Raw genomic sequence first — 25,303 nt, 5'->3', positions numbered from 1 at the left:
AAAGCAGCAGTTCCCTAAGGGGATCATCCTAAAAGTACAAAGCTGGAGGGACTGAATAAACGTAGAACTATGCAGCACCAATAAATACAAATTAAACTCATAACAGGAAGTGAAATATTAGGGCCAAGGTAACATTTGGACTGGAGGTTCAGCCAAGCTTTGCTTTAAATATTTTATTGCTGCAGATAAAGAAAGAGCTTATCCTACACGTTTCAATCTCTCTCTTGCTCTCTCCTTCTCTCCTTATCAACCAAAGGGGAAAGGGAAAAAAAATCTTAACTAGCTTTGGTTGTATTTGAGCTAGACTTCAAAGTTTCACAAAAATAAACAGTTTTAGGGGGAGGAATGCACACTTGTAAAGGGAAAAAATGCACTTTGAAGCCAGCTAGGGACTGCATGCTTTACACAGAGATCCACAGCATCCTCCTGGAGCAGACAAGTGGTGTCCCCCTCCCCTCCAAGCAGCCTCTCCTCCCCATGCAGGGGTCTGCCTGGCAGCAACATGGTCCTTTGAAGGGATGTCAGGGTAGAAAGCCAGTGCTTTGTTCTCTTCCCCTTCCTCCTGCTATGCCCCTGTTTTTTCCTTCTCTGATTGAAAGTTTCATGCACTTGTAGTCATCACTGAGATCTGAGTGTGCACAGCACCTAGTACAGCATCAGTCCTGGCTTAATATAAGGGCTTTTGTGGGGTTGATTGCTGCAATGCCAAAAATCAGTATGAGTAGAGGTGGTCTCTATAATTTAAACTTGGGAAAGGAGAGGATAAATTTGTCTGCCTTCTGCTCTGAAGTCACTCAGGGCAGCTGGGGGACTGTTATCATAGAGGGTCTGCACCACACTGTCTGTAGGGTGATCAAGCTGCTTCTCCTCTGGAACCTTCAGCCTCTGGGTTTGTCTGTCCAACACCACCCATCAATGAGGGAAGAGAAAGAGGGACCATCCGTCATATTTTAATCCCTTAATTCCTTCTTTCTCCTGTCTCCACAGCACAGAGTCCCACTGCAGCAGACCCCTTGCAACAAGCCTACACTGGAGTGCAGCAGTATGCAGGTCGTTAGTATTAACACTTTCTCCCAATAAACCTTTCTCTTCTCTAAAGCCTTTAATCTCTGAACACACCTAAGGGGGCTGGGGGAAGGGAGGTATTTGCTGAGACAGGGGCACCAGGACCACAGATCCTCAGATTAAATTTGCATTACTCATGAAAACAAAGACCCAGGGTCTTCTTCCCCTAAGGAGGCAATCTTCTACCATAAAACACCAGGGAAAGGCTCCCACTGACCTGTACCTTGGTGCAGCTTCTTTGACAGGACCAGGTTGTGTCTCCTTAGCACAATGAACAAGTGGAAAATCAGGACGCTTGGTTTGGGGGCCACTTTCTGTAGCAACAAAATTGGGTGTTTCCTGAGTGCTGTGATGTGTAGGGGAGATGAGCAGTCAGACCCTGCTGTGCCTGGCAGGTTTTGGGATGTCTGCACATCCCCATGTTGTAGGGTAGGTCTACGCTTTGCAGGTTGGCCATGCGTGAGACACCTCAGCACTGGTTAGCACTTGTGTGGCTGGAGGTGCAGCTGCTGAAGCAGGGGCTACCACACCAACCCCAAAAGCTATTGTCTCTGGGGTCAGCCTTAACACACCGCTGACCATATCCCGGCTAGTTAGTCTGAGACCTGCTTAGAAGCTGCAGACGTACTCCTGGTTCCTCAGCAGCTTCTTCACAACTTCCAGTGGATCAGCTTCTGCTGACTCTCACGTTGCCCTGCACGCAGAGCTGCTCCTTTGCGGCTGATGGACTGACACCAGCCAAAGTGACTTGGTGCAGATCATGACCCTGCTGTGTTCAGCCTCCCTTTGCAAGGTGTCCATGGCCAATGTTGCGAGGAAGCTGCCACCCCAAAGTCATTATTTCCTGTGGTAACTGGAGCAATCACGGGCTCCTGCTGAGGAATGGCTATTATCTCATGTCAGCGTTGTATCTGGAAACTTAATTTAATTCTCCATGTAGGGCTTCATTTGCCAGTGTTTTAGTTATTGTCATTTATTTCTTGTGAGGTTTGATAGCTGGGAAGCAGCTCAACCCTTTGAGCTGTTAATTAACCCCTCTGCACACACATGGCTCCTATCTCCCTCTCTCTGGGCTCACATACTCTGTATTTTTAGCAGCACGGCACATCATCTACCATCTGTGGTACTGAATGGCTCCCTTTGTCTGCTTGGTGGGGGAGCTGAGGTGGGGAAAATTGTTTAATTGGCGCACACTGTTTCCACCGTGTCTGTGTGAAAGAGAAAGTGTCTGTAGACATAAAAGGAAATATATATCTGAAAGTGTATGCACAAGTGTGCCCATACAGGGTGTGTGCATATGAAGGTTATAGTAAGAGAGAGGAAATACACGTGTGAACTGTTACTATGAGCATGTGAATTAGTCAGAGTGCAAAAGAGATTACACAGGGAAACGTGAATGGGTGCTGCACGTGACTGCCAGCATGGGCATCAATGTGCTGAGCTTGTCAGTGAGCATGCTTGTGGTACCATCAGGGATGGTTACACATCTCAGTGGAGACCCCCATTTAGACCACGTGGCTGTCCTCAGTGCTACTGTTAGGATGCTGAAGGGAGGTTGGGTCTTCAGGGCCAAGTGTCATCTGGAGCACCACTGTGATGTTTCTACTGCATCTCAGGCTGTATGAGGTGGTTAAAATACAGGGAGAAAGTCCACCTCCGGCTTGGTGTGATTGTTTAGTGTGAAAGCTCCATGCTTCCCAACACTGAAATCTGTCCTTTCTTCTCTCCCTTTCTCTCCCCTATAGCTGCTTATCCTGCTGCTTATGGCCAGATTAGCCAAGCGTTCCCACAGCCGCCTCCCATGATCCCACAGCAACAGAGAGAAGGTGAGTGAATGGCCTGTTCTTTCTGGACCCAGCATGCCATCCCCACCACATTGGTTCCCCTTCTCACACACCTAGAGAGCATCCAGTAAATGCCCCATTGCTTCAAATCCCTGGTCTACTGAGCCTTTTCTCAATTTCCATATGTAGCATCATTGTCATTAACTATAATATGCAAGAACATCCTTGTGGGGAATAGCTGCTGAGATCTATCTTCTCAGCCCCCAGGGACAGGAGCACGCTGATGTGCATGGGCCATGGAAAGGCCTGGTAGCAAAGTAGGCAATAACATAAAGTGGGGTTTTTTAAAGACAGTCAGCAAGAATGTGGATCAAAACCACAATCGCATTGGAATAAAGAATTTAATAGGAAACAAAGCACTGGTGGGCCTTAATTAGAAGCCAGTAATGTTATTTCAGACACCTGCTATTTAGTGGAGCTGATAGAGTCCTTTCAGCCTCCCTCAGTAATCAGGAAACAGAAATCAGCCCTTTTAGAGTGCAATATCTGTATCAGGGTGAGATGAATCATCTAACAAAGGTACCTATTTCTTTACATTGACTGTGAGAGGAGCCAGGGTTAAGTAGTCTATAGGACAGGCAGCACTAGAGACATGAAAAGTAAGGAGAGGTGAATCTCCCCTAAATACATGTAAATGTTTTGGGAGATATCCACGTCAGGTAGTGCTTTGCAACCAAAGGGTTGCCTGAATGAAGAGAGGAGTCCATCATGTTTCCTTTACAGTCAGTGGGTAACAGTGGGATCCTCAGAGGCAACATACTCAGGTAGTCCAAACTGTCCTTCAGGGAGTCCACTGCTCTCACTTGAATAGAAGAGGAGACTGCTTGCCTAAGTGAGGCATTTAAATCAGATGCTTCAGCCTAGTGTAGAGACCCTCATTTTAAAATTTATATTTCAGCTTTTATCCTCTATTAGGTCACTCATTCAGATATATGCTATGTGCTATTATATATATATTATAACATTTAATATTTTAATATAGTGTAACAGAGTGAAATGAATCAAGATTATACTATCAAACTAAAACATTCTGATGGCCTAGAATTACTTTGAAGGAGAAATCTGATTTTGTGAGAAAATTGGAAATGTTGGCATTTCGATCTAATTTGGAATTATTTTTTTTTCCCATGTCAGAATTTCCTGGGGAACATTAATTTTGTTAATAAACCAGCCCTACCACAACAATAACATTGATGATCACATTGTTAATAATGATACTAACTCTCAGCTCCTGGATCCTGGTTGAATAACAAGCCCAGAGCTGCTTGGCTGCTGCATCATTCCAGTAGAGATTAGTCATTGCTTCCACATGAGTGCTGAGGCTGCTGGCAGTGGATGGGGTGCATAGGGTGGAACAGATCCAAAATGATCGAAGGTAGAGATGACAATGATCAAAGGTAGAGGCAAAGTCTTGATTCAGACTATGTCAAACAAGCAAAACTTGGGGGTAATTTCAAATTTGTACGGTATTACTCATCTTGACATAGTTTCTGAAACTCAGAAATACACATTAAAATAAAGTGATGCAGGCTTGTGACTCCTGCATTCAAACATGCTGAGGACTTGAATACCAAGTAGATGCAGAAAAGGCAATGAAGTTACAGCCTCTGAGTGTCTGCTGTAGAGGTGAGGTGTATATGCCACTTACTGTGCATCCAACCAAAGGGCTGCAAAAATTCATACAACCTTATGGCACAGCTCATTTTTACTTACTGTTGGAAGAGCTCTCTAGTCTCCTTATGACACTGATTCACAGTGCTGGGGATGCGATCACAGATAACTAATCTCAGCTCAGGTATGTGGAGTTTACTCATGTAGACAGTGGACACCCAAGATAAGTTGGGATGGCTGCTGTCCCCAAGCCAAGTAATGATCAGCAATCTGGAGGGTGAGGAGCATGGGCAGAGCAATGACTTAGCAGCTCAGGTCCAACCAACCCAAATAAACAGGGACCCACAGCAGATCTCTTTGCCATGTGTTCCAGTGTTCCCACTGTCCTGGTTTCAGTTAGGACAGAGTTAATTTTCTTCCTAAGTAGCTAGTAGAATGCTGTGTTTTGGCTTAGGATGAGAAGAGTGCTGATAACATACTGATGTTTTAATTGTTACAGAGCAGTGCTTACACCAAGCCAAGGACTTTTCAGCTTCTTGCTCTGTCCTGCCAACGGGCAGGCTAGGGGTGCAGCAAGAGCTGGGAGGGGACAGACCCAGGACAGCTGACCCAAACTAGCCAAAGGGGTATTCCATACCATCTGATGTCATGCTAAACAATATATAGGGGTGGCTAGCCGGGGGGAGGAGGGCTGGACTGCTTGGGGTTAGGCTGGGCATCGGTCAGCAGGTGGTGAGCAATTGCATGGTGCATCACTTGTTTTGTACACATTATTACTAGTAGTACTATTATCATCATTATTGTTATTATTATTGTTATTATTATTTTTATGTCTTAATAAACTGTCTTTATCTCAACTCACAGGCTTCACTTTCCCATTTCTCTCCCCCATCCCAGAGAGGGAGGGGGGAGGGTGAGCGAACAGCTGTATGGTGTTTAGCTGCTGGCCGGGTTAAACCACAAAAACAAGTACAAGTGTTTCCATTAACTAACATGGTTTGCCTGTAATATAAAAACTATTCATAAACCATGTGTTTCTCTACAACTTTTCTTTCCCTTTGTCTGAACCAAGACTATCCGTGCTTCTAGTGTATTAATGAGCAGAAATATCTATTACATAAAGCAATAAAACCTAAATACATGGAAGGTGTCAGGGTAGAAATGAACCTTGATTCTCTTTTCATAGTGTCACAAAGGTTAGATTTTGAGCTGACTTACAGCCCTTTCAAAAACCAAAGTGAAGTGCTTAGCAAAGAATTTTAGTACTGTATTCAGCCCTGAACTGCCAAATTTACTGATCTCCAATAATCCGTTAACTCAGTCCAAAACAAGACCTTTCTCTTGACAGTTAGAGTTTTCACTGAGGTTTTGCCATACCAACAGGGATCTTGCTCCAGTGATCCTGATCCCTTCTAAACTCATTGGCTATGTGCACTGAGAACTAACTTAGCTCTTCAGAGCATTCTGAGCTGAACAACTCTTGCATTCAGTTTCTCGAAAATATACATATATGTAAAAAGCAGTGACCATACACATAACTGTGTGGTCTACCATGGACTGCCTAGATTAGCTTGACTAGGAATAAAGAAAAAACAAAATAGAAGGGCTGAGAGAGAGCTTGTTTTGTGAATTCTTTGCCAAAGGGTCTAACTGTGATAGGTAACTTACGCACGGATGGAGTTAACAAGAAATTTCTTGTTAAATTCTAATAGCAGAATTTTCATATGTGAGAATGATTAAACATCAAACTATCCCAGGTTGTTTCTCAGTAGCAGGTGGAGTTTTCAGCATCGAAAATTAGCAAAAATCTTCTGTAGTTGGGAATGGAGTGAGTTTGGCCTTAAATATCTGAGTCAGTATGGGAAGCCACAGCATGGGTTTCACAGCCACATTTCAGAGCAGAACTGGGCTTTGAGGATTGTCTCTGCCCTTTCAGCTCCTCCTGGTCTCTTCATCTCGGTCTCTGAGCACTGTGAGTGAGACAAAGCTGAGCTTAAGGTGAGCTAAGGGTTGTTTTTCCTTGGGCCCAACCTCTAAGCCTGGTGTGGAAGAAATTGCATGCCTTCTGATCTGCGTTATGCCTTAGTAGGTGTTTCTCAGCATATGCAGGTAGAATCCCTACTCATGCACAATACATCCAAGACCCCAGGAAATGCAGCTGGCATTTCTGAAAGAATTTGCCAGTTTTACAGAGCAAACTGCTGGCTCTGGTGATGACAGTGGGAATTTTGCAACTAATTGCAGCAAAGCCAAGATTTTACCCATTCTATAATAATGTGGATCTCAAATCTCACAGCAGAAGTGCTCTGGGGTATGTTCAAATGAAATTTTCCCTGCTATTCTGGACCACGGTCTTCTCCTGGGCAGAATTTTCTCAATCCTAACAGACACCTAAGGGGGTCAGTGTTTGTTTAACACTTTCAGACTGTTTCATATCTAGTTTATTATGCCAATAACTGCACATTGCATCTAACTGGACTACAGCAAGGACTGGGGAAGGGATAGTTGCTTAGTTGGGAGACTGAGGAAGAGGCAGACAGGAGGTGAGGGGAAGAATGAAAAGCTTGGCATGAAATAGGGGAACCTGACTGTGGGCCACTGAGGTTCAAAAGTAATTTAGTTAAGCAGATGACCGGGTGCCTAATTAGTTAATTATCCCACCATCCCACTATCCCCTCCATTTGGAAGAAACCCTGTCACCATCCTCATGACCTTCAGGAAATGCACAAGATGCAAAGGATCAGCTGTTCCTTTGTGACAGTCCTTTTAACAAATTAGTGGGGAAAATTGTGCTTAGCAAATATTCATTAGGACTTCATTTTCCATTAATCCAAAAGGAAATGTGGAGAGCTTGTGACTTCAATAATGCTGAGGCCCAGGAATTTTAATGAGCTTTAAATGGGCAGCTGTCAGAATCCTGACTTTGCTGTACTTCTCCTGCCAGCCAGGGGGGTAATTGCTAATAAAAGGTGGGAGCATCTAGGCAAACTCCTCTCCCTAACAGGAAAGGCAAAGTTGTAATTTGCTGTGTTATGACACCGTAATTATGCCCTGATGAAGAAAAGGAGCGTATTAAGAAACCCTTTACTTCCCCACACTGTGCCCCAGCCATAAATGGGGGAAAGCTGGCTCAGTCAGGTCACAGGGTTGTAGGCACAGGGACTGGGTGGGAGGAGTATTACCTGGTATTCCTTCCACACTTCCTATTTCTCTCTGTCCTCTTACCATCACAACAAGGAACATGCACTAATTCCCCTTCATCTTGACCCCCCTGAGCAAACCAGAGTTGGAGTTACCTTTGGAGGTCAGTGCAAAGCTGGGCAGCAGCTGGAAGTACCCTTGGAAATAATCCCAAGAAAAAAAACAATCCCAGCCTTCTGAAATTATACAGGTTTCTGCTAGTGGACACTGCAAGTGGTTTAAATGCTTTTTTTATTATTAATATTATTATTATTTTTCCAACAAAACCACTTCGAAACAAATGTTCCCTCTGGATTTTTACTCAATGTATTTATACACTATACTTAAAAATAAAAGTCACATTGATAAGCTTCGTTCTAAGCCAGAGGCAGATTCTCCCTCTTCTACCCCAAAATTTGATTCCAACAGAACATGTTCTGATTCTTTAACAAAACTGCATATTCCAATGAAAGACTCCTCTCTGGATATTTTTCCAAGTACCCTCTGAAGTCTGTAACCCTTTGAAGTTTGTTACAGCACTGACGAAAAAAAAAAAAAAAAAAAAAAGGCAATTTCTGTCCTTATGTCTAGTAGTTTGGATTTGAATCCATCTATCATCTCTTTTGAAGAACCCTGTAGAACTGGGGGACATGACCAAACTGCCCAGATTTGGGGGAGTTCTTGGGCTGAGTCAAGCTGGGTAGGCTGAATGTAAAATTCTAAAATCAAAATAAGCCTGGGGGTTTCTGCATCTCTTTTTACTTGTTATCACAGTCCTCCCACAGACACGAGAAAGATAATGAAACTTCTGTGTGCAGACACTGAGAAGAGGCAAGGGTTAGTGGTGGTCACCCAATACTCTACAGATTAAATGACGTTATGGGGAGCAAAGGAAAACTGTGATCTGCATCTTTCATTCTTTTTGCTCTTATTCCTACATTCTCTCTTTCCATGGCCACATGTGCTCTTGCATTCCTCTGTCGCTAGGTTTTATCCTGGTGCTTATCCTGGGAAGGTTAACATAGCCTCTGGGTGGCTTTCTGAACTCCCGGTCTTCTGCTTTCTTTGTTCCTCTGAAAGTGTTTTGAAGACCAATATAGGAGAATAGGGAAGGGTCATTAGGACAGATGCCACATTGCTAGGCATACAGTTTTCCAAAGAGGATAAAATGGTAAAAATAAACAGATGAGCCAAGAAAACCTGTGAAAACACATCCCACAGCCACTCTTTCCCAGCTGAGGAAAGTCAGACATGCAGAGGAACAAAGGGAGCCCTTTCTCCAAGACCCATTAATGCAGTCTGGGCTCTACAGACTGCTTCCTTGCAGTGACCCTTCAGCTGTCAGAGAGAGGGGACACCAAAGTAAATCTCCGCCACGTGCTTCTCATATCCTATTAATTTCCATTCATAGCTCTTTTTTTCTCTTGACAGGTCCAGAGGGCTGTAACCTGTTTATCTACCATCTGCCCCAGGAGTTTGGGGATACTGAGCTGATGCAGATGTTCCTGCCTTTTGGTAATGTCATCTCCTCGAAAGTGTTTGTGGATCGGGCGACAAACCAAAGTAAATGCTTTGGTGGGTAAAGATAACAAAACAATTAGATTCATCCAGGAAAGGGCTTTCTCTGAATACTTCACCTTTCAAACTGCTTTCTTTCTGCTTAAGCTTTATGATTTCTCTTGATTTACTCCTGTCGATACTTCACCCCTTCCCTCTTTCTCTCCTAATTGTCTCATGCTCAGAATTGTCTGCTCTGCTAAAAAGCGAAGGTTTGGCATTTCACTGGCAGCTGGGTGCTGCAGTTGCTGCTGGTGGGGTGGAAAACACCCCCCCCCCCCCCTTGGAAGGGGAGGTGGGGAGGGTGCAGAAAAGACTAAAGCACATGGAGTAAAATGGAGGAGGCCAGGGAGTAGGTGAACTGCTGATGGAGTCAGCAGTGGGAATTTCTGCACCCAAGTGAAAGGAAAAACAGGTTGTGGAGTTGAAGGGAGGACAGAGCTTGAGGGACAGCTATCTAGCAGATGTGATGCATTAAACTGCAAAGGGCCAAGGGCTGAACACCATCAGCTGAAAGCCTGGTCTTCTGCAGGGATGGTTGCTCAGCAGACTGCAGGCAGCTGTGCTCTGAGCCTGCCACACCTGAGCCAGAACCATGGCACGTACAAATAGCTCCAGCTAACCCTGTGCCTAAGCCAGCAAGCCATGCTAAGAGGCTGGGTCTGAAAGCAATGCTGTTCTCAAACAGCTCCGGGCCCAACTCCACCAGCTGGAGCATGAGCAGAACACAGCTTCAGCTGCCTGTGGGCCACCAGGCAAGAACACCCCAAGGTGCACCCACAAAGGGAGGGATCAGTCTGCCAACAGCGGTGTGCTGATGTGTGCGTGATGTCTCAGTGGGATCCCACTGTTTGCAAAGGTGCTGCTGTGAAAGGTCCCTTCTGGCAGCCCCAGAAAGGTCCCATCCCACCTGGTGGATGGGGGATCTCCTCTCACCTGCCACTGGAATGTGCAGTTTCTGGTACTCCACCACTCAGTGTTCTTTGCAAACTTTCTCTGAGAATTGCAATGGTACAAACTATTGCTTTTCTTTTCCTGTTACTTGCATCTGATCTGGACTCTGTTTCTCAGGCAAACTTCCAGAGTTAAGACTTGTTGGAATTTCATTTGATTTTAAAGTCACTCAATCTCCACGTTATGCTTCCTTCCCATGTTGCCTTCCCCATTCCCTTCCTGGACAGCCCACCTCCCAAAACTCTTACCTCATTCCTTGCTAGCTATGGTGCATGGCAGACAGTACTTCCAAGAGATCTGTGCCCCTTCTCTGTGCAGTTTCTCCTGCCCATCCACAGAGGGTCTGAACAGGCTGCTTTTTGATTGAAAAAGCCTTGCTCCCTAGTGTGAGGGGACACGGCAATCCCTTCACCAGTAGTCATGGGATTGCTGTACTCTTGAGCATTAGAGAACAAAAGAGTTTGTTAAGAAGAACTTGGGAAGTTCAAATGAGAGATTTAGAGCTTTAACCGTATAAAAGCTCATAACAAAATAAGCAGACCAGCAAAGCTCTAGGTGACATTGAACACTAATGCTCCAAGGATATCAACAAGTGGACCTTTGTCAGTGAAATTGCTATTCCTATCATAAATAATATTTAGGGGAGTACTGAGCCTGTCTCCCCTTATACAGGCAAGGGGGAAGGGCAAAGGTAAATGGAGAAGAAATGAGGTGGGAGCCAAGTCCAGTAAGGAAGAGTATCTTCTGGACAGAGATTCACCTCATATCCTCCTGTTTCAAAGATTCTTTGGCTATAAGGCTTAATGAGGGTAATAACACATACCTAGCTTGTGGGGCAGGGTTATGGGGCTGGCTTTGTTGCTGTTTCCAAGGTACTGTGAAGTTGTGGCTGATAGCTGAGCAGGGATTGAGGGATCTTAGCAGAAATTTTTCTTATTGTGAGTCTTACTGGAAGAACCTAAACCACAGCTTGTTTGATGCAGTAACCTCCAACACCAATGGTAGGGTATTCCAGCCTGAAAGCAGGAAGGTGCACTTTGGATGTGTAAACTCAGGCAAGCAAAAGCAGGAACTAGAGAATGCTGATGGATTTTAGTCACCTTATATTAGTTTCTGAGACACCAATATCCAGTCAATTTTGGGTTCCAGGCATCAAGCCCCGGTTTTCTCTGACTTTAGCTAAGTTTCCCATAGAACTGAGTGCCTGATGTGACTTGGTTTCACTTACACTGCCATGTACACCTCCTCCACAAGGACAGAAATAGCAGACATACAGGTAGATAATTATCACAAGTATGTCATACTGCTCTTCAAAACCTCCCACCCCACTGACCTTCAACTTAAGAGCAATGTAAAAATATGGACATTATTACAGATAACCAGGCCTTTCATTTGTTGTGCTAAGTCCACTGAAGTTGGCACTGATTATAATTCTTTGTTCAGAAACTCAGCTTTTTTAAAAAGGGAAATATTACTTTTTCCTAAAGGAAAAGAAGTATTTTTGTTAACTTTGAAAGTAAGAAAACTCTTTCCTTTTCTGCTTAAGCATTTCCCCAAACTCATCATATAAAAACATAGCATTTGCATTCTGTTTCACTTTTTTTTTAACCAGCCAGAGCTCTCCAACTGGTAGCCTGGGGGGACAATTCTGTCTGGCCCCAGAAAGATACTCCACCATTATATGACCTTTTAAAGTATATCTGCTATGCAGATCCCAAGTAAATTGCTATAACAGAGTCTAGCCCAAGGTTGTTGACAAATTGTCAAGAAGTCTTTCTTTAGACAAACTCAAAAAATTCCATGGATAAAAATGTAACCATGTTTTTCTTCCATGGGAAGAGAAAATACTTCATTTGCTGCTCTTTTCTCACTATTGAACTACCAGTAAGTAGCCAGCCCAAAGTGCGTCAGTAGAGCAGCATCTCAAAAAAAAAAAAAAAAAAAAAAAAAAAAGACTTATATTCCTCTGTGTTCAGTTCTGAACCTCCCCTGTGCTTCCAGCACAAAGATGGATGCATTATCTCCTTTAGCCACTGCTGGCAGGATTGTGTAGGGGCAACTGTGGGAGAAAACAAGACCAGCCACAAGCCGTTCTCCTGGTTTCCCAGGGTCCACCGTCCTGCTGAGACCCATTAGCACCTGTGTATGTTGAAGAAACCACATTGCAGTTATGAAGCCTTGGACGTTTTCAGTTCAGAGGTTGCCTCCTGGCTTGACAATGAGCAGTGCAGAACGGTGACTACAGCAAACACCAGTCTTGTGCAAAAAAAAATGTGAAAGTGGTCAAAATATGGCTGTTGTTTACCATAGCAGGTCTGCTTCCTGCCTGAGACACAACCCTGACCTCACTAAAACATTCATTGAAGTTGGGAGGCATTTTTGTCTGGGACTTTCCTCTTGCTGCATTCATCCAGTCTAGACCCAAATCCTCCCTTTTTTACTACAATTTTTCAGGCCGCTGGCTTTTATTTCCCCCTTATCCTGATGCATCTGAAATATGTCCCACTACAGACCACACTTCTTTCTCCCTCGCACTCATCACCATCCTGTCTATCCCCATGGCCTGAGCCTCCATCACACCAACCACATTGTTATAAATGGCTCAGGATTCAAATTAGGATTAAATAAAAAAATAGGACTTATTGAAAGAATATAAAGGAATAGAGGTAAGCAAACAGCGCTGGGTGCACTGGGAGTCTCCGCTCCACCAGGACGCACCCCAGTTACATCAAGCAGCTGATTTTTATGCTCCTAGACTAATACATATTTATTACTACTTCTAAAAAAATAGATTATTATAATTAGCTTCCGGGGTCCAGTCCCTCCTACTGGAGCATGCGCAGTCTCCTCTGGGGGTCTCTTCTGGGGGTCTCCAGGGGTCTTTCATGCTGAAGGCTCGTAGTCTTCCTCTCCCCCTTTGTACTTACTTGGCACCATGCCAAGTTTATAGAACATTCTCTGCAGGTCTTGTCTCCCAGCTGTCCTTCAGCTTCTTTTTCCTTCCTCTTTATCTCTCGGCCCCCCTAACCAGATACCAAAGATCCGCATAGTATCCCATAACAGTCACTAGTTGTTATCAGTTGTTCTGAAACTCCCAGACAACAAACACAAACAGCTTTCTTATTTGACGCTTCATGAGTAATTGAAACATTCTTCCCCAGCCATTCACAGACACATCTATAGCAGTGTTAAGTTAATCTCAAAGAAGACAGGAAAAAAGGCTGTAACTGTTAGAAATAGAAGTCCGGAATAACAAAAGCAAACAGGTTCATAAATTTAAGGAGTGTTTTCTGAAGACGTGATAAATTGACTAGAATGAGGGGGAGACTGGGACACACTGCATCTGTGGTTCAAGAATTAAATTGCCAGTGCAGGGCCCAGAGGCAGACAGGATTCAAACAGAATTGTTCTTTATGGACACGAATTGTTAAAACATTCCTCACAACATCAGCATCTCCTTGGGATTCTCCTCTGGTACTGCCCTTTCCACCCTCTTGGATTCAGAGTTATTAATTTTATTTTCACAGCCTTTCACCATTCTATCTGTCTTTCTCCTCTCCCACCAGCTCTTCACAGCTCTTCAGTGCCCAGTCTGTAGCCTCTTCCCATCCACTTCTTTTATACTTAGCACATTTCTCCTTACTGGGACTTGCTGTTCTTTCCCAGTGAAATGGTAGGGACACCACAGGAGTTGTCTCACTTGAGGAAAAATTACACTTAATAAAGCTTTCCTTGAAGACAGCAACTCCCATTCTCACAGCAGACTGATCTGGGATGTCTTACACAGAGGCACAATGTGTCACAGCCTAACCATCAGCTTCTGCAGGACCCTGAGTCTATATTTTGTCTCTGTGCAAGACATGCACTTCCCACTGCATGTGTGTAAGCTCGTGTATATATACTAAATGTCAGAGGATATACATGTACAATATATCTGTATGCTGATCACAATGGTTCTATTGAAAATTTCCCTCTCAGATATGCAGATGTTATAAATGGCTCAGGATTCAAATTAGGATTAAATAAAAAAATAGGATTTATTGAAAGAATATAAAGGAATAGAGGTAAGCAAACAGCGCTGGGTGCACTGGGAGTCTCCGCTCCACCAGGACGCACCCCAGTTACATCAAGCAGCTGATTTTTATGCTCCTAGACTAATACATATTTATTACTACTTCTAAAAAAATAGATTATTATAATTAGCTTCCGGGGTCCAGTCCCTCCTACTGGAGCATGCGCAGTCTCCTCTGGGGGTCTCTTCTGGGGGTCTCCAGGGGTCTTTCATGCTGAAGGCTCGTAGTCTTCCTCTCCCCCTTTGTACTTACTTGGCACCATGCCAAGTTTATAGAACATTCTCTGCAGGTCTTGTCTCCCAGCTGTCCTTCAGCTTCTTTTTCCTTCCTCTTTATCTCTCGGCCCCCCTAACCAGATACCAAAGATCCGCATAGTATCCCATAACAGTCACTAGTTGTTATCAGTTGTTCTGAAACTCCCAGACATCAAACACAAACAGCTTTCTTATTTGACGCTTCACGAGTAATTAAAACATTCTTCCCCAGCCATTCACAGACACATCTATAGCAGTGTTAAGTTAATCTCAAAGAAGACAGGAAAAAAAAAGGCTGTAACTGTTAGAAATAGAAGTCCGGAATAACAAAAGCAAACAGGTTCATAAATTTAAGGAGTATTTTCTGAAGACTTGATAAATTGACTAGAATGAGGGGGAGACTGGGACACACTGCATCTGTGGTTCAAGAATTAAATTGCCAGTGCAGGGCCCAGAGGCAGACAGGATTCAAACAGAATTGTTCTTTATGGACACGAATTGTTAAAACATTCCTCACACAGATAAGTTTATTGTGACCAATTTGTGTACAAGGCAAAAAGAAAACTCAATTAAAATGCCAAAAGAGAGAAGAAAATGCCACTTGATGAGGGTCATAGTAGTTAATTACCCTCACGGTGAAATATTTCTACTCCCTACTCAACATTTTCTGGCTCCTATCTTGTGAGCCAAGGGACAGAGATTAAAGGTGAGAAAAGCAGTAAGGAATGAGGACTGGACACAGGAGGGGATGAAGCTCAGGAGAAGTGCTGAGACATAGGTAGAGCTTGTGTTGTGTTATTAAAAACAGTTGGTAGATCAAGATGGCAGCGTGGTGGCAGAATGGTAGGGTGGGAGTTGCAAGGCAGCAGGCAGATCATGACAGTCTGCAGAGTTTCATCTTGGAAGCTGAAACAGAAAGAGCAGAAACATCAAGAGACTGGGGCATTGGCAAAGCTATGCAGGGCCCCAGGACCAGGGGCACTGCACATCAGATCTAAAGTGCATTGGCAGCATTCCATAAGACGTAAGAGTGGAACAACAGACCCTGAGGTGCACCAGAAAAATATTGTTCAGCACCTGCTCGCAATGTGCCTCCAACAAATCCTGAAAAAGCTGGCAATTTCTCATTTAGTTAAAAAAAAAAAAAAAAGTCTCTCCTTAAATTCATCCAAGGAAATTAACAAGTCCAGGAGTAAGGTGATGTACTGGTAAGAAATTCCAGCCCCATGTTCCCATCCCATCTGGGTGATGATGGATTAACCAATCTGTGTGCTTCTGTTTACCCCTCTTGTAGCAGGACACTGATTCCTTTGCATGGGGATTTGAGATATGTGGATGAGGAGAGTTATTTATCAGCTCAAAGGTGTTTTTGGTTTGAGGTTTGTTTGGTGTTTTTTTTAATTTATTTATTTTTTCCTGTTTCTTCCTTTTTCTCACCAGATAAAGGAATTATTAGAAAGCACTTGGGAAAGAGATGGAGCTCTGCTTGCTAGTATTACCAGTACTATGATTAAATTGATTTTTTTTCCTTTTTACCTTTAACCTGATTTCAAACTTCCTAAGAAAAATCTCTGCCCCAGATTTTCTTTCTGTAGCCCACAGATTTAGATTATGTCCTTTGTTTTGCATGATCTATGACAATTAATTTTGTTTCAGTTCCCTGGACAATATGATATTGTCTTAGCCATATAGCTATGGGTTTCAGGCCAAAGCTCTGTAATGAAAGAGTGTAATGAAAGAAACCACTAATTTTAGCACCTGAGTTGAGACAATATGGGAACAATCTTCCAAGTGTATTAAAATACAGAAATACAGAAATTTATATTTGCTAGCTCCAAATATTATAAATATTATAATCCAAAGCAGCCAGGCTCTAAGACTTCAGATCCACAGAGTGAGGAAGGGACAGTTTTCCAGGTGATAAGGAAAGAGTTGTGTAAGAAAGTGAAGGAAGAGTTCATCAAACTTACTGCACAGCACCTCCAACCACTGCAGTTGGTTGGGGGAGGTTTTAGGGGGAGGAGGAGGAGCGGGAGAAGTATTAGGGCTATGAGCCACTATTCATTTACAAACTATAATTAATTTGATATTTAGATTAATTTCTGATGCACTCTCAAAGGTGCACTGAAAGCATTTTTCCTTTATTATAATGGTGATTGCTTACTGGGGAGATAAATCTAACTGTCAGTTACGCACTGACTTACCAAAACTCTCAGACCAAGCAAGCATGTATGCATAAGGAACAGCTGTTTGCAGTTCTCCAGTTAAAGAGATAGCTCTGTCTTTTCCCAATAACTCACATTAAAGAAAATCTATATATTCTACACAGGGACTTCTGCTTTCTTTTGTAGTTTAACAATTTATTAGACAAGAATATGTTAGCAGAATCTATGTTCTATTTATCTGTCTGTCCTTGTGTCTATCACTATTCTATCCATCTCTGCACCCAAGTGATAGATGTAGTCCATCCAGAATATGTCTAGAAGTTATGTATATGTCTGTACGTACCTACTCGCATACACACACAATCATTTAAAACATTTTCACTCATGGTGTGATTAGATGGAGGAACTCATTACTGCAGGGTCTTTGTGGCTACTCATTTAATGAACTTCAAAGGAGGAATGGACATTTATGTGACTAATGGAAATGACCAATGTTAAGAGTTAATGCCAGAAGAAAGAAAAGAAAAAAAAAAAATTGAAAGAGGTTAAAAACTTAATGCTCTAGGCTTCAAACTGATCCTTTCGGAACTAGGAAAAGAACCTGAAGGGCTTTTCACATGTGCCTGCACAGCATGCTATTTACTGCCACCTCCTCTAAAAATACTTTGATTTTAGATAGAGTAGATGAACCCTAATTAGATACAGCTGATCCTCCATATGCTCCAAGGATATTGCAGTTTTAAATGCAAACACCCCCATGTGTAGAAATGCCAGAGGAGAGTCTCTAGTGCTACTTTCATTCGGTCCAGAAGTTTCTGTTCAGAAAACAGTTAACACTTTAACAGGCAGGCCCATTTCTGAACTCAAGGTGATTGAACTGCTGAACATGGACTTACCACATCCTGCTCTTGTGAGATTGCAGACCTACAACAACATTTAGGCTTTCCATTGCATCTGTTTTTATTTTGTTTTCCCAAGATCTCTCTCATTCAATGTAAATTTGAGCTGTAGAACAAGTGTTTCTCCATCCATCCATCCATCCATCCATCCATCCATCCATCCATCCATCCATCCATCCATCCATCCATCCCCACATATTTATCTTCAACTTCTTTATATCTGTCTGTCCTTTTTCATTTGCTGCACAGGACTGCGCTTCAGCATTTTGAAGTCTGTCAGCTACCTTGTTACAGAGCAGCTGTTCAATAGGTCCTCACAGCTCTCTGCTTGGCCCCAGGCCTTCCTTCCTGCACAATATTCAAATGTTGCTATGAATATGAATTTATTATTATTTTCTCATCTGTTTTCCTAAGGCCCTTCCTAGCAGAGCATTTGAGAGGTTCATGGAACTGAGAAACAGCATTTTCACAGTGCTCATGTCGTCTTCATTTCACCAAGGGGATGGTGAGACATAGAAAGATATTCAAAATTATTTATTAATCTTGAATGCCTCATCTGAGATGCCATGAGCCTGATTGGTCTGTTTGTGTGTTTTCTCAAAATGTCTAACACAATGCAGAGCATGCTATGTTTATGTTCATTTCAGATCCAGTACAGGCATGCAGCCTTTCTACACCAGCAAAATCTCAGGTCACACACTGACTGAGCACCAAGAAAAAAATAAAGAGGCCTCGCATATCAGCTCATGCACTATGTCATAACTATCCATATCTTTTTAACATTTGTATGCTTTTGGCTCTAGTTGGGCCAGGACGTCTTTGGGGCATGGCTCAGGGGTGGCAAGGTACAGGGACCATCCCTAGACAGTGGTATAGACAAGACCACTCCTCTTTTAGGGATAAGAGAGTTTAGTCATAAGGATAGAAGCCATGATGTGCCATTTGCACTCAGAGCCTGCAGCTTTTATTTACTAATAAGAAAGTAGCCTAGGAGATCTTATTAAGGGGTTTTGTGACATGTTATTTACCCACCATAATTGGGATGTCATGCCAAAAATAGGCGTCAAGTCCATTTCTCCAAGGCAGCATTTGGTTGTACAACTACATCACAGAACCATCCTTTTCCTATTTACTGTCTGTATTCCAACACTAGCAAAAATGAGTCTGATACATTGCCATCTTCTTCACCATGTTCTTATTCATTCTCTACAGTAATTAAAACAAGGATGCCATGAAAAAGAAAAATACAGAAACATGTGGTTAGCAGTGATGCCTTAATGCATATACAAAACAATACGAAATTAAAATTTTATATATAGCATCAATTCTTGCATTTTTTCACTCCTGAGTGCTTCATTTTGTAATCTTATCATTGCTTTAGTGTATTGGTGTGTGTGATATCTTGCTTTTTCAAGTAAGCAAACCAAAACCAATATATGAGATGAGATGAACAGATAGTGTATACTGACATCACAAAGGTTGTCATCAGAAAAACGATTTTCAGATCCCCATAAAAATAGGTACCTTTCCTCACCATTCCTACTTCCAACTATTTCAAATCCCCAACCATATTCAACCTCATCCCCACTCTCCTCATTCCTGATCTGTAATATATTACATATGTATATGTATATTTATATGTATTTATATATATATTTCTCCAATAGTGAATATGCCTGCAGTTTCTCAAAAACAATTAAAACAGCTGAACTAGGGATGCTTAAGAGCAGTTTAAAGATGACTATAAAATTGTAGCCTAATGTTAAGTAGGTGAATTTTCTGAGTAAATGATACAATGCCTGTTGCTAGCTTGCAGCTGATTTCTGTAAATGAGCTAGTAAAAGCCAGGTGGAATAAGAAATTCTGAATGGAATCAGATGAAGTCTATGGGCAAAATGCTCTTGTGTTAAACCCTGTGAAGAGGTGTTCCTATAACATCCTTTCTACTTTCATTAGCTAAGAGATGAGTGTATAATCATTGGAAACATGAGCGTTACGTAGAAAATAAGGCTTTATAATTATGATCAGTACTTCCATTTTGTGTTTATCCATCATAATTTGTTAAGGTCACTGTTATTATTAATCATAAATTATGGAAATTAATGTTTCTGTCTATTAATAGATTCACAGAGCTTGTCAGGGACCTGAAAAGTCCAACCTCCTGACCAAAGCAAGGTCAGCTGTGGGGTCAGATCTCAGGATTGCTCAGGGATTTATCTAGTCAGGTCTTGAAAACCTCCAAGGATGGAAATTCATTTGGTCAACCTGCTCTAAAACTTGTTGGCCTTCATGGTGAAAAAGCCTTTCTTTATATCCAGTCGAAAACTCTCTTGTTTCAATTTCTGTCCCTTGTCTCTTGTCCTCCCACCATGCACCACTGTGAAGAGACTATGTCATTTCTTTCTCAAAGGGCAAGATCGTCAGCCCTTGGCCATCCTGATGGACCTATGCTAAACTCATTCTGTTTTGTTACTGTCTTTCCTATGCTGGACTCAGGGTGGGTGGGAGGAGGGTGCCCAAAACTGGATGTAGTATCCAGATGTGATCTAGTGAGTGCTGAGCAGAGAAGAATAATCACTTCCCTGTTTGACTGCCCGTGCTCTTGTTAATAGAGCTCAAAATACTAATGCCCTCCCTTGCAGCTAGGGCACACCACTGGTGAGATCTAGTGATGTAACCCATGTAAAGCCTAGAGACAGTGGGACTCAGCCTTCGTACAACAGCCAGGTATCAGTCCCCTTGACATTTTGACAAGCATATTTAATGCTTTAAAAGGGAGGAGCTAACATCTAAGAGCAGCTGCTTTCTTTGACTACTTTACAGGCCATAGGCTTTCTCCATTTTTGGCAAGCATGACCTACAAATCTGATTTTGTGTTCTGACCATTTAAAGGAGAAATTATATGTCTGTTCTAAATAGGGGTTCCTAATTACCCTTTAAAATCCTTCTCCACTAAGGTTTCCAGAAATTGTAAGGTGTTTTCCCTGGTCACTGTGCATCTCCTGACATGGCTGAACAGACTGAAGAAGGATTCTTGTGTTATTGAGCTTTTAGAAATGCTTATGAAAGAATAATTTTTGTTTGTTTATTTTAAGAGTCAATGCAAGATCCACAGTTTTAGGGGAAACTTACATTTTTACCCCACTTCTTCAAATTAAGTTCTCTGTCCAAATTATCAAAAGCCATACTGCATTTCTTAGATCTTATTTTTTTCTAACCAAAGGCATTTTCAGTTGGATCTAGATCAGTACTTCATCTTATAGTTTAAAGCGTATAACTCTTTCCTTTCTCTTGTTGGTACCCAGCATGGTTCAGTGCCACAACCTTCTGATCTAAATATTAACAGATTTCCTCTTTTCTTTTTCTACCAAATGAGTCACTGCATATGAGGAGGTTGTTTGTGTTGTGTTTTTTTTTTTTTTTTTCCCCACTTATTTTACTTTTGGTTTTCTTAGCTGTTTTTCACAGAATCACAGAATCACAGAATTGTCTAGGTTGGAAGAGACTTCAAGATCATTGAGGCCAACCTCTGACCTAACACTAACAAGTCCTCCACTAAACCATATTGCTAAGCTCTACATCTAAACGTCTTTTAAAGACCTCCAAGCATGATGACTCCACCACTTCCCTGGGCAGCCCATTCCAATGCCTAACAACCCTCTCAGTAAAGAAGTTCTTCCTAATATCCAACCTAAAACTCCCCTGGCGCAACTTTAGCCCATTCCCCCTCGTCCTGTCACTAGGCACATGAGAGAATAGACCAATCCCCACCTCACTACAGCCTCCTTTAACGTACCTATAGAGAGCGATAAGGTTGCCCGTGAGCCTCATTTTCTCCAGGCTGAACAAACCCAGCTCCCTCAGCCGCTCCTCATAAGATTTGTTCTCCAGACCCCTCACTAGCTTCATCACCCTTCTCTGGACTCTCTCGAGCACCCCGATGTCCTTCTTGTAGTGAGGGGCCCAAAACTGAACACAGTACTCGAGGTGCGGCCTCACCAGAGCCGAGTAGAGGCCATTTTTCACACAGTGGCCTCCATAAAAAGCAATGTATTGGTTTGAAAAGCATGGCCAAAAGCTATTCATCACTATTTCTGCCTTCTGAACAGAAATTTCTGGACTGTACAACAAGAGAAGCTACTAGTCCTTCTATACCTATTAGGTTGCCCCAACCTAACCATAAATGAGTTATCAAATATGCAGTGACATAAAGGGGAGAGATGGTTAGTTTCCTATCTAAGTAATGATCAGCAAGATGCAAGATTTGCATTCTGTACATTGCTACACAAAGAACAGATCTATTTCAGAGACTCCCCAGGACAGGAGAGAACTAATAAAAAATAGTCATTAGTACAATTTGTATTGCACATTCATGATCTGTTTCTTTTTGGTTTTGCTGATTATTTTTTTTCTTTAAAAAAGAAGGAAGGAATTTTCCTTCCCACTATGAAATACTACCAACAGGAGGGTGATTTTATGGTGACTGTCTCTTGTAGATGAAGAAAGATGACTGTTTTTTTTCAGTAGCTGCAATGTTCATATAGCTTCTTTATTAAGCCTGTAATAAATGGCTAAGTCCCAAATAGGGTTACAATAAAAGTTTACAATTTATTAAAGGAATAGAGGTAAGCAAACAGTGCTGGGTGTGCCGGGAGTCTCTGCTCCACCAAGACACACACCAGTTACATCAAGCAGCTGATTTTTATGCTCCTAGGCTAATAAATATTCACTACTACTTCTAGAAAAAACAGGGTTATTATAATTAGTTTCCAGAATCCAAACCCTCCTACTGGAGCATGTGTATCAGTCTCTGGTGGTCCCTCTGGGGGTCTCTGGGGGTCTCTTGTGCTGAAGGCTCATAGTCTTCCTCCCTCTTGTCCTTCTCCTGTGTCCAACTTGGCTGTATGTCAGAGACTTGTGCAGCATTCCCTGCAAGCTTTGTCTTTTAGTCGTCCTTCAGCTCTCCCCGTCTCCTTAATCTCCTGGCCAGATATCAGAGACTTGCATAGCGTCCCATGCAATAGTCATAATAGTTAGCAGTTGTTCTGCACCCCCCCCCCCCCCCAGATATCAGAGACTTCAAGGAAAAGCCTACAAATACATTTCCCTTCAAGCTCTCTATTGACACGAATTGCTGGACCATTCCTTTGCAAGATACAAGAACTATATAAATTAACCACTCCGTTTTTCTTAGACTTGTGGTTATACAAGGGTATGTAAGGCAGAAGGTCACATTCATCATACTGTTATAAATGAGGTCTCAACTCAATCTGAATTTTGCAGTCAGATCAGTAAAGGAGCCTGCAGCTCCCTCACTATCTGGCAAACCACACGTTTCTGACTGTGGTCCCACATGGCTCTTTAAGGCCTCAGAGATTGCTCGCCAGGTGTCGAGCAATCCCACTGCAGCCTTGCCATTTTCAGTTGCAGAGTCCCACACCTTGACCTCAGTTTGGTTCCATATTTCAGGCTCATAAACTGTCCAACTGTTAAGAAGGAGAATAAGCTGTAAGGTTACCAGGACAGTCTTTGTTCCTAAGGACGTATGATTCCCCATAATGCTCAACTGCTTACCAGCGAGGGGCAGTTGTGTGCGTGGGTCCGCTTCTCTCAGCTGAGCTTCTCTCCAGCTCCAGTGCGCCTATTTCCAGTGACTTTCTGTACGAGCTTCTCTGAGCAGTTTGTTGAGTTTGGCCGAACCTATCTTCATGAGGCAATCAAAGTGCCTGTTCCCGTCCTGGTCTCCATTCTGACAGACTGTTCCTCTTCACTTCATTTTACTGCTTCATTATTGATGTAACTTCATCGTTTTGCCTTTTTTATCTTGAGGGCAGGCTCCTCTCTTATATCCTTCTCTCCACAGCAGTTCTTTTCAAAACAACTTTTCATTGGTCAAACAAATTTCAATGTAACAACAACAGCAAACACCCAGAAACATCCATGCCTTAATGGCTGGAGAACAAGAGAACCATCTGGAGAACAAGAAACCCTGAGAGTACATGGAGTCTCCTGAATCACCCTTCTTTGTTCCCTCTAAACTCTTTTATATTCCTGATGGCCTGGTCGTTAAGAGTCTAATGTTATCTCAACCATGGGGCTTTCCAACCCCCATGGCCACATTCCCAAATCTCCCCCTTCTTTATTAATATCAACCATTTTCTCAACACAAATTACTACTCCATATATAACAATTCCAATTTCTCTTATCTCTTGTAATCTCCTTCCAGTAGTAATTATATATTTCTGGATGCTACGATCCTCAACTATATTGTTCCCTAGAGGCATCCCTTGAGAAGAAGGCATACCATATAACATTTCATATGGCAATAATCCAGTCTCACTGTGTGGTTTAGTTCTTATGTTTAAAAGTGCCAATGGTAAGCATTTCGTTCAGGGCATTTGTGTCTCGATCATTAATTTAGCCAATTGTTTTTTTCTTGTTTGATTCAGTCTTTCTACTTTCCCTGAGCTTTCTGGGTGCCACAGAGTATGGTATTCCCACTGAATACCTAATGATACACATAATAATTTTATTATTTTAGAAGTAAAGTTTGTGCCCTGGTCAGAATCAATGTGCTGGATTATCCCATATCTAGGTATCAGGTGTTCTAATAGAATTTTTACCACCATTTGTGCTGTAGCTCGTGCTATGGGATAAGTTTCTACCCATTGTGTTAAATGATCTACTATTACCAATAGATATTTTATCCTCTATACGTTGGGCAATTCAGTGAAATCAACTTGTACTTTCTCAAAAGGCCTATAAGCTGTGTTGTTGTTTGTTTGTTTGTTTTCTCCCTCCCGTGGCTGCTTGTCGAAACACTTTCTTATCTATCTTCTGACAAGTTAAGCAACCTTGTGTAATTTGCTTTGCTATTTCAAAAAACCCAATGCAACCAAATTGTGTAAGTAAATGATCACTTAATGCCTTTGTACCCCAATGTGTTTGTGCATGCATACGTCCCAATATTTGCCTCGCATAAGCTTTTGGCAATATCTCTCCACCGTCGGGCAGTGTCCATTTTCCTTGTTCTAACTTAGTCTCTATTTTCTCCAGTTTCGTTTGTTTGTTTTGTTTTGTTTTCCATTGCATTTCAAAGTTGGTCCAAAAATTCCACAGGGGTTTCTTTTGGACCTTGTTGAAACAGATTCTCAATTCCCAATTTAACCATATTTTGGTATTTACCGTTCATTATTTCTGGGGTGCCTATAGTCTCAGTGTGGGGTCGGTCAGGGGAATGCAATTGTCAACAGTTCCCTGAGCGGTCCCATTGGCAATCTGAGCTCACTCATAAACTCAGGTTGTTTTAAGAGTTAGCTGCTTTTCTGTTTCCATGACAACTCTCTCGGACCCATCATGGTCCCTCTGCCCCAAAGGGCTCACACCCATGATTTTGAGATCACAGCCTCCTGTTGAGGCAGAACTATTAACATTCCTACATCCTCTTCCCCTGCACATTCAACTTCAAACAGCTCTGTTAAATACTACATGCCACACCTTTAACACCTTCAACAACTCTTTTAACCCTTCCTTTATCTTTCTCCAGACTGTACTTTTTCTCATGCCAACACCAAAGGCTCAGTCAGGGGCCAACTTAATTCCACTCCTTTTCTCTCTAAGATGCTGAAACAACATATCAGTATACAACATTTCATCCTATTTCCCTTCTCTCCTCAAAAACAACATTAATTGCAAGATAG

The 25,303-nt window shown here is 42.4% G+C and overlaps 1 protein-coding gene across 3 annotated transcripts in view; it reads left to right on the top strand.

Annotated features, from left to right (window-relative positions):
• LOC309889531 (CUGBP Elav-like family member 4) overlaps positions 1–25,303 on the top strand; it is a gene marked incomplete at both ends in the record, with an annotated part of 295,020 nt that overhangs the window by 258,475 nt on the left and 11,242 nt on the right. For 2 of the 3 annotated variants that reach the window (XM_082782379.1, XM_082782378.1), the window contains 3 exons: positions 988–1,053; positions 2,811–2,891; positions 9,132–9,215. In XM_082782379.1, coding sequence (XP_082638505.1) covers positions 988–1,053; positions 2,811–2,891; positions 9,132–9,215 — 231 coding nt within the window. The remainder of the gene's footprint in view (positions 1–987; positions 1,054–2,810; positions 2,892–9,131; positions 9,216–25,303) is intronic. The other variant, XM_082782380.1, reaches the window with a different exon arrangement.

The sequence above is a fragment of the Aythya marila genome (assembly GCF_965140915.1).
Source record: "Aythya marila genome assembly, chromosome: W".
Classification (NCBI taxonomy): domain Eukaryota; kingdom Metazoa; phylum Chordata; class Aves; order Anseriformes; family Anatidae; genus Aythya; species Aythya marila.
Note: the sequence above shows the minus strand (reverse complement) of the source record. Positions and strands in the feature narration are given on the sequence as shown.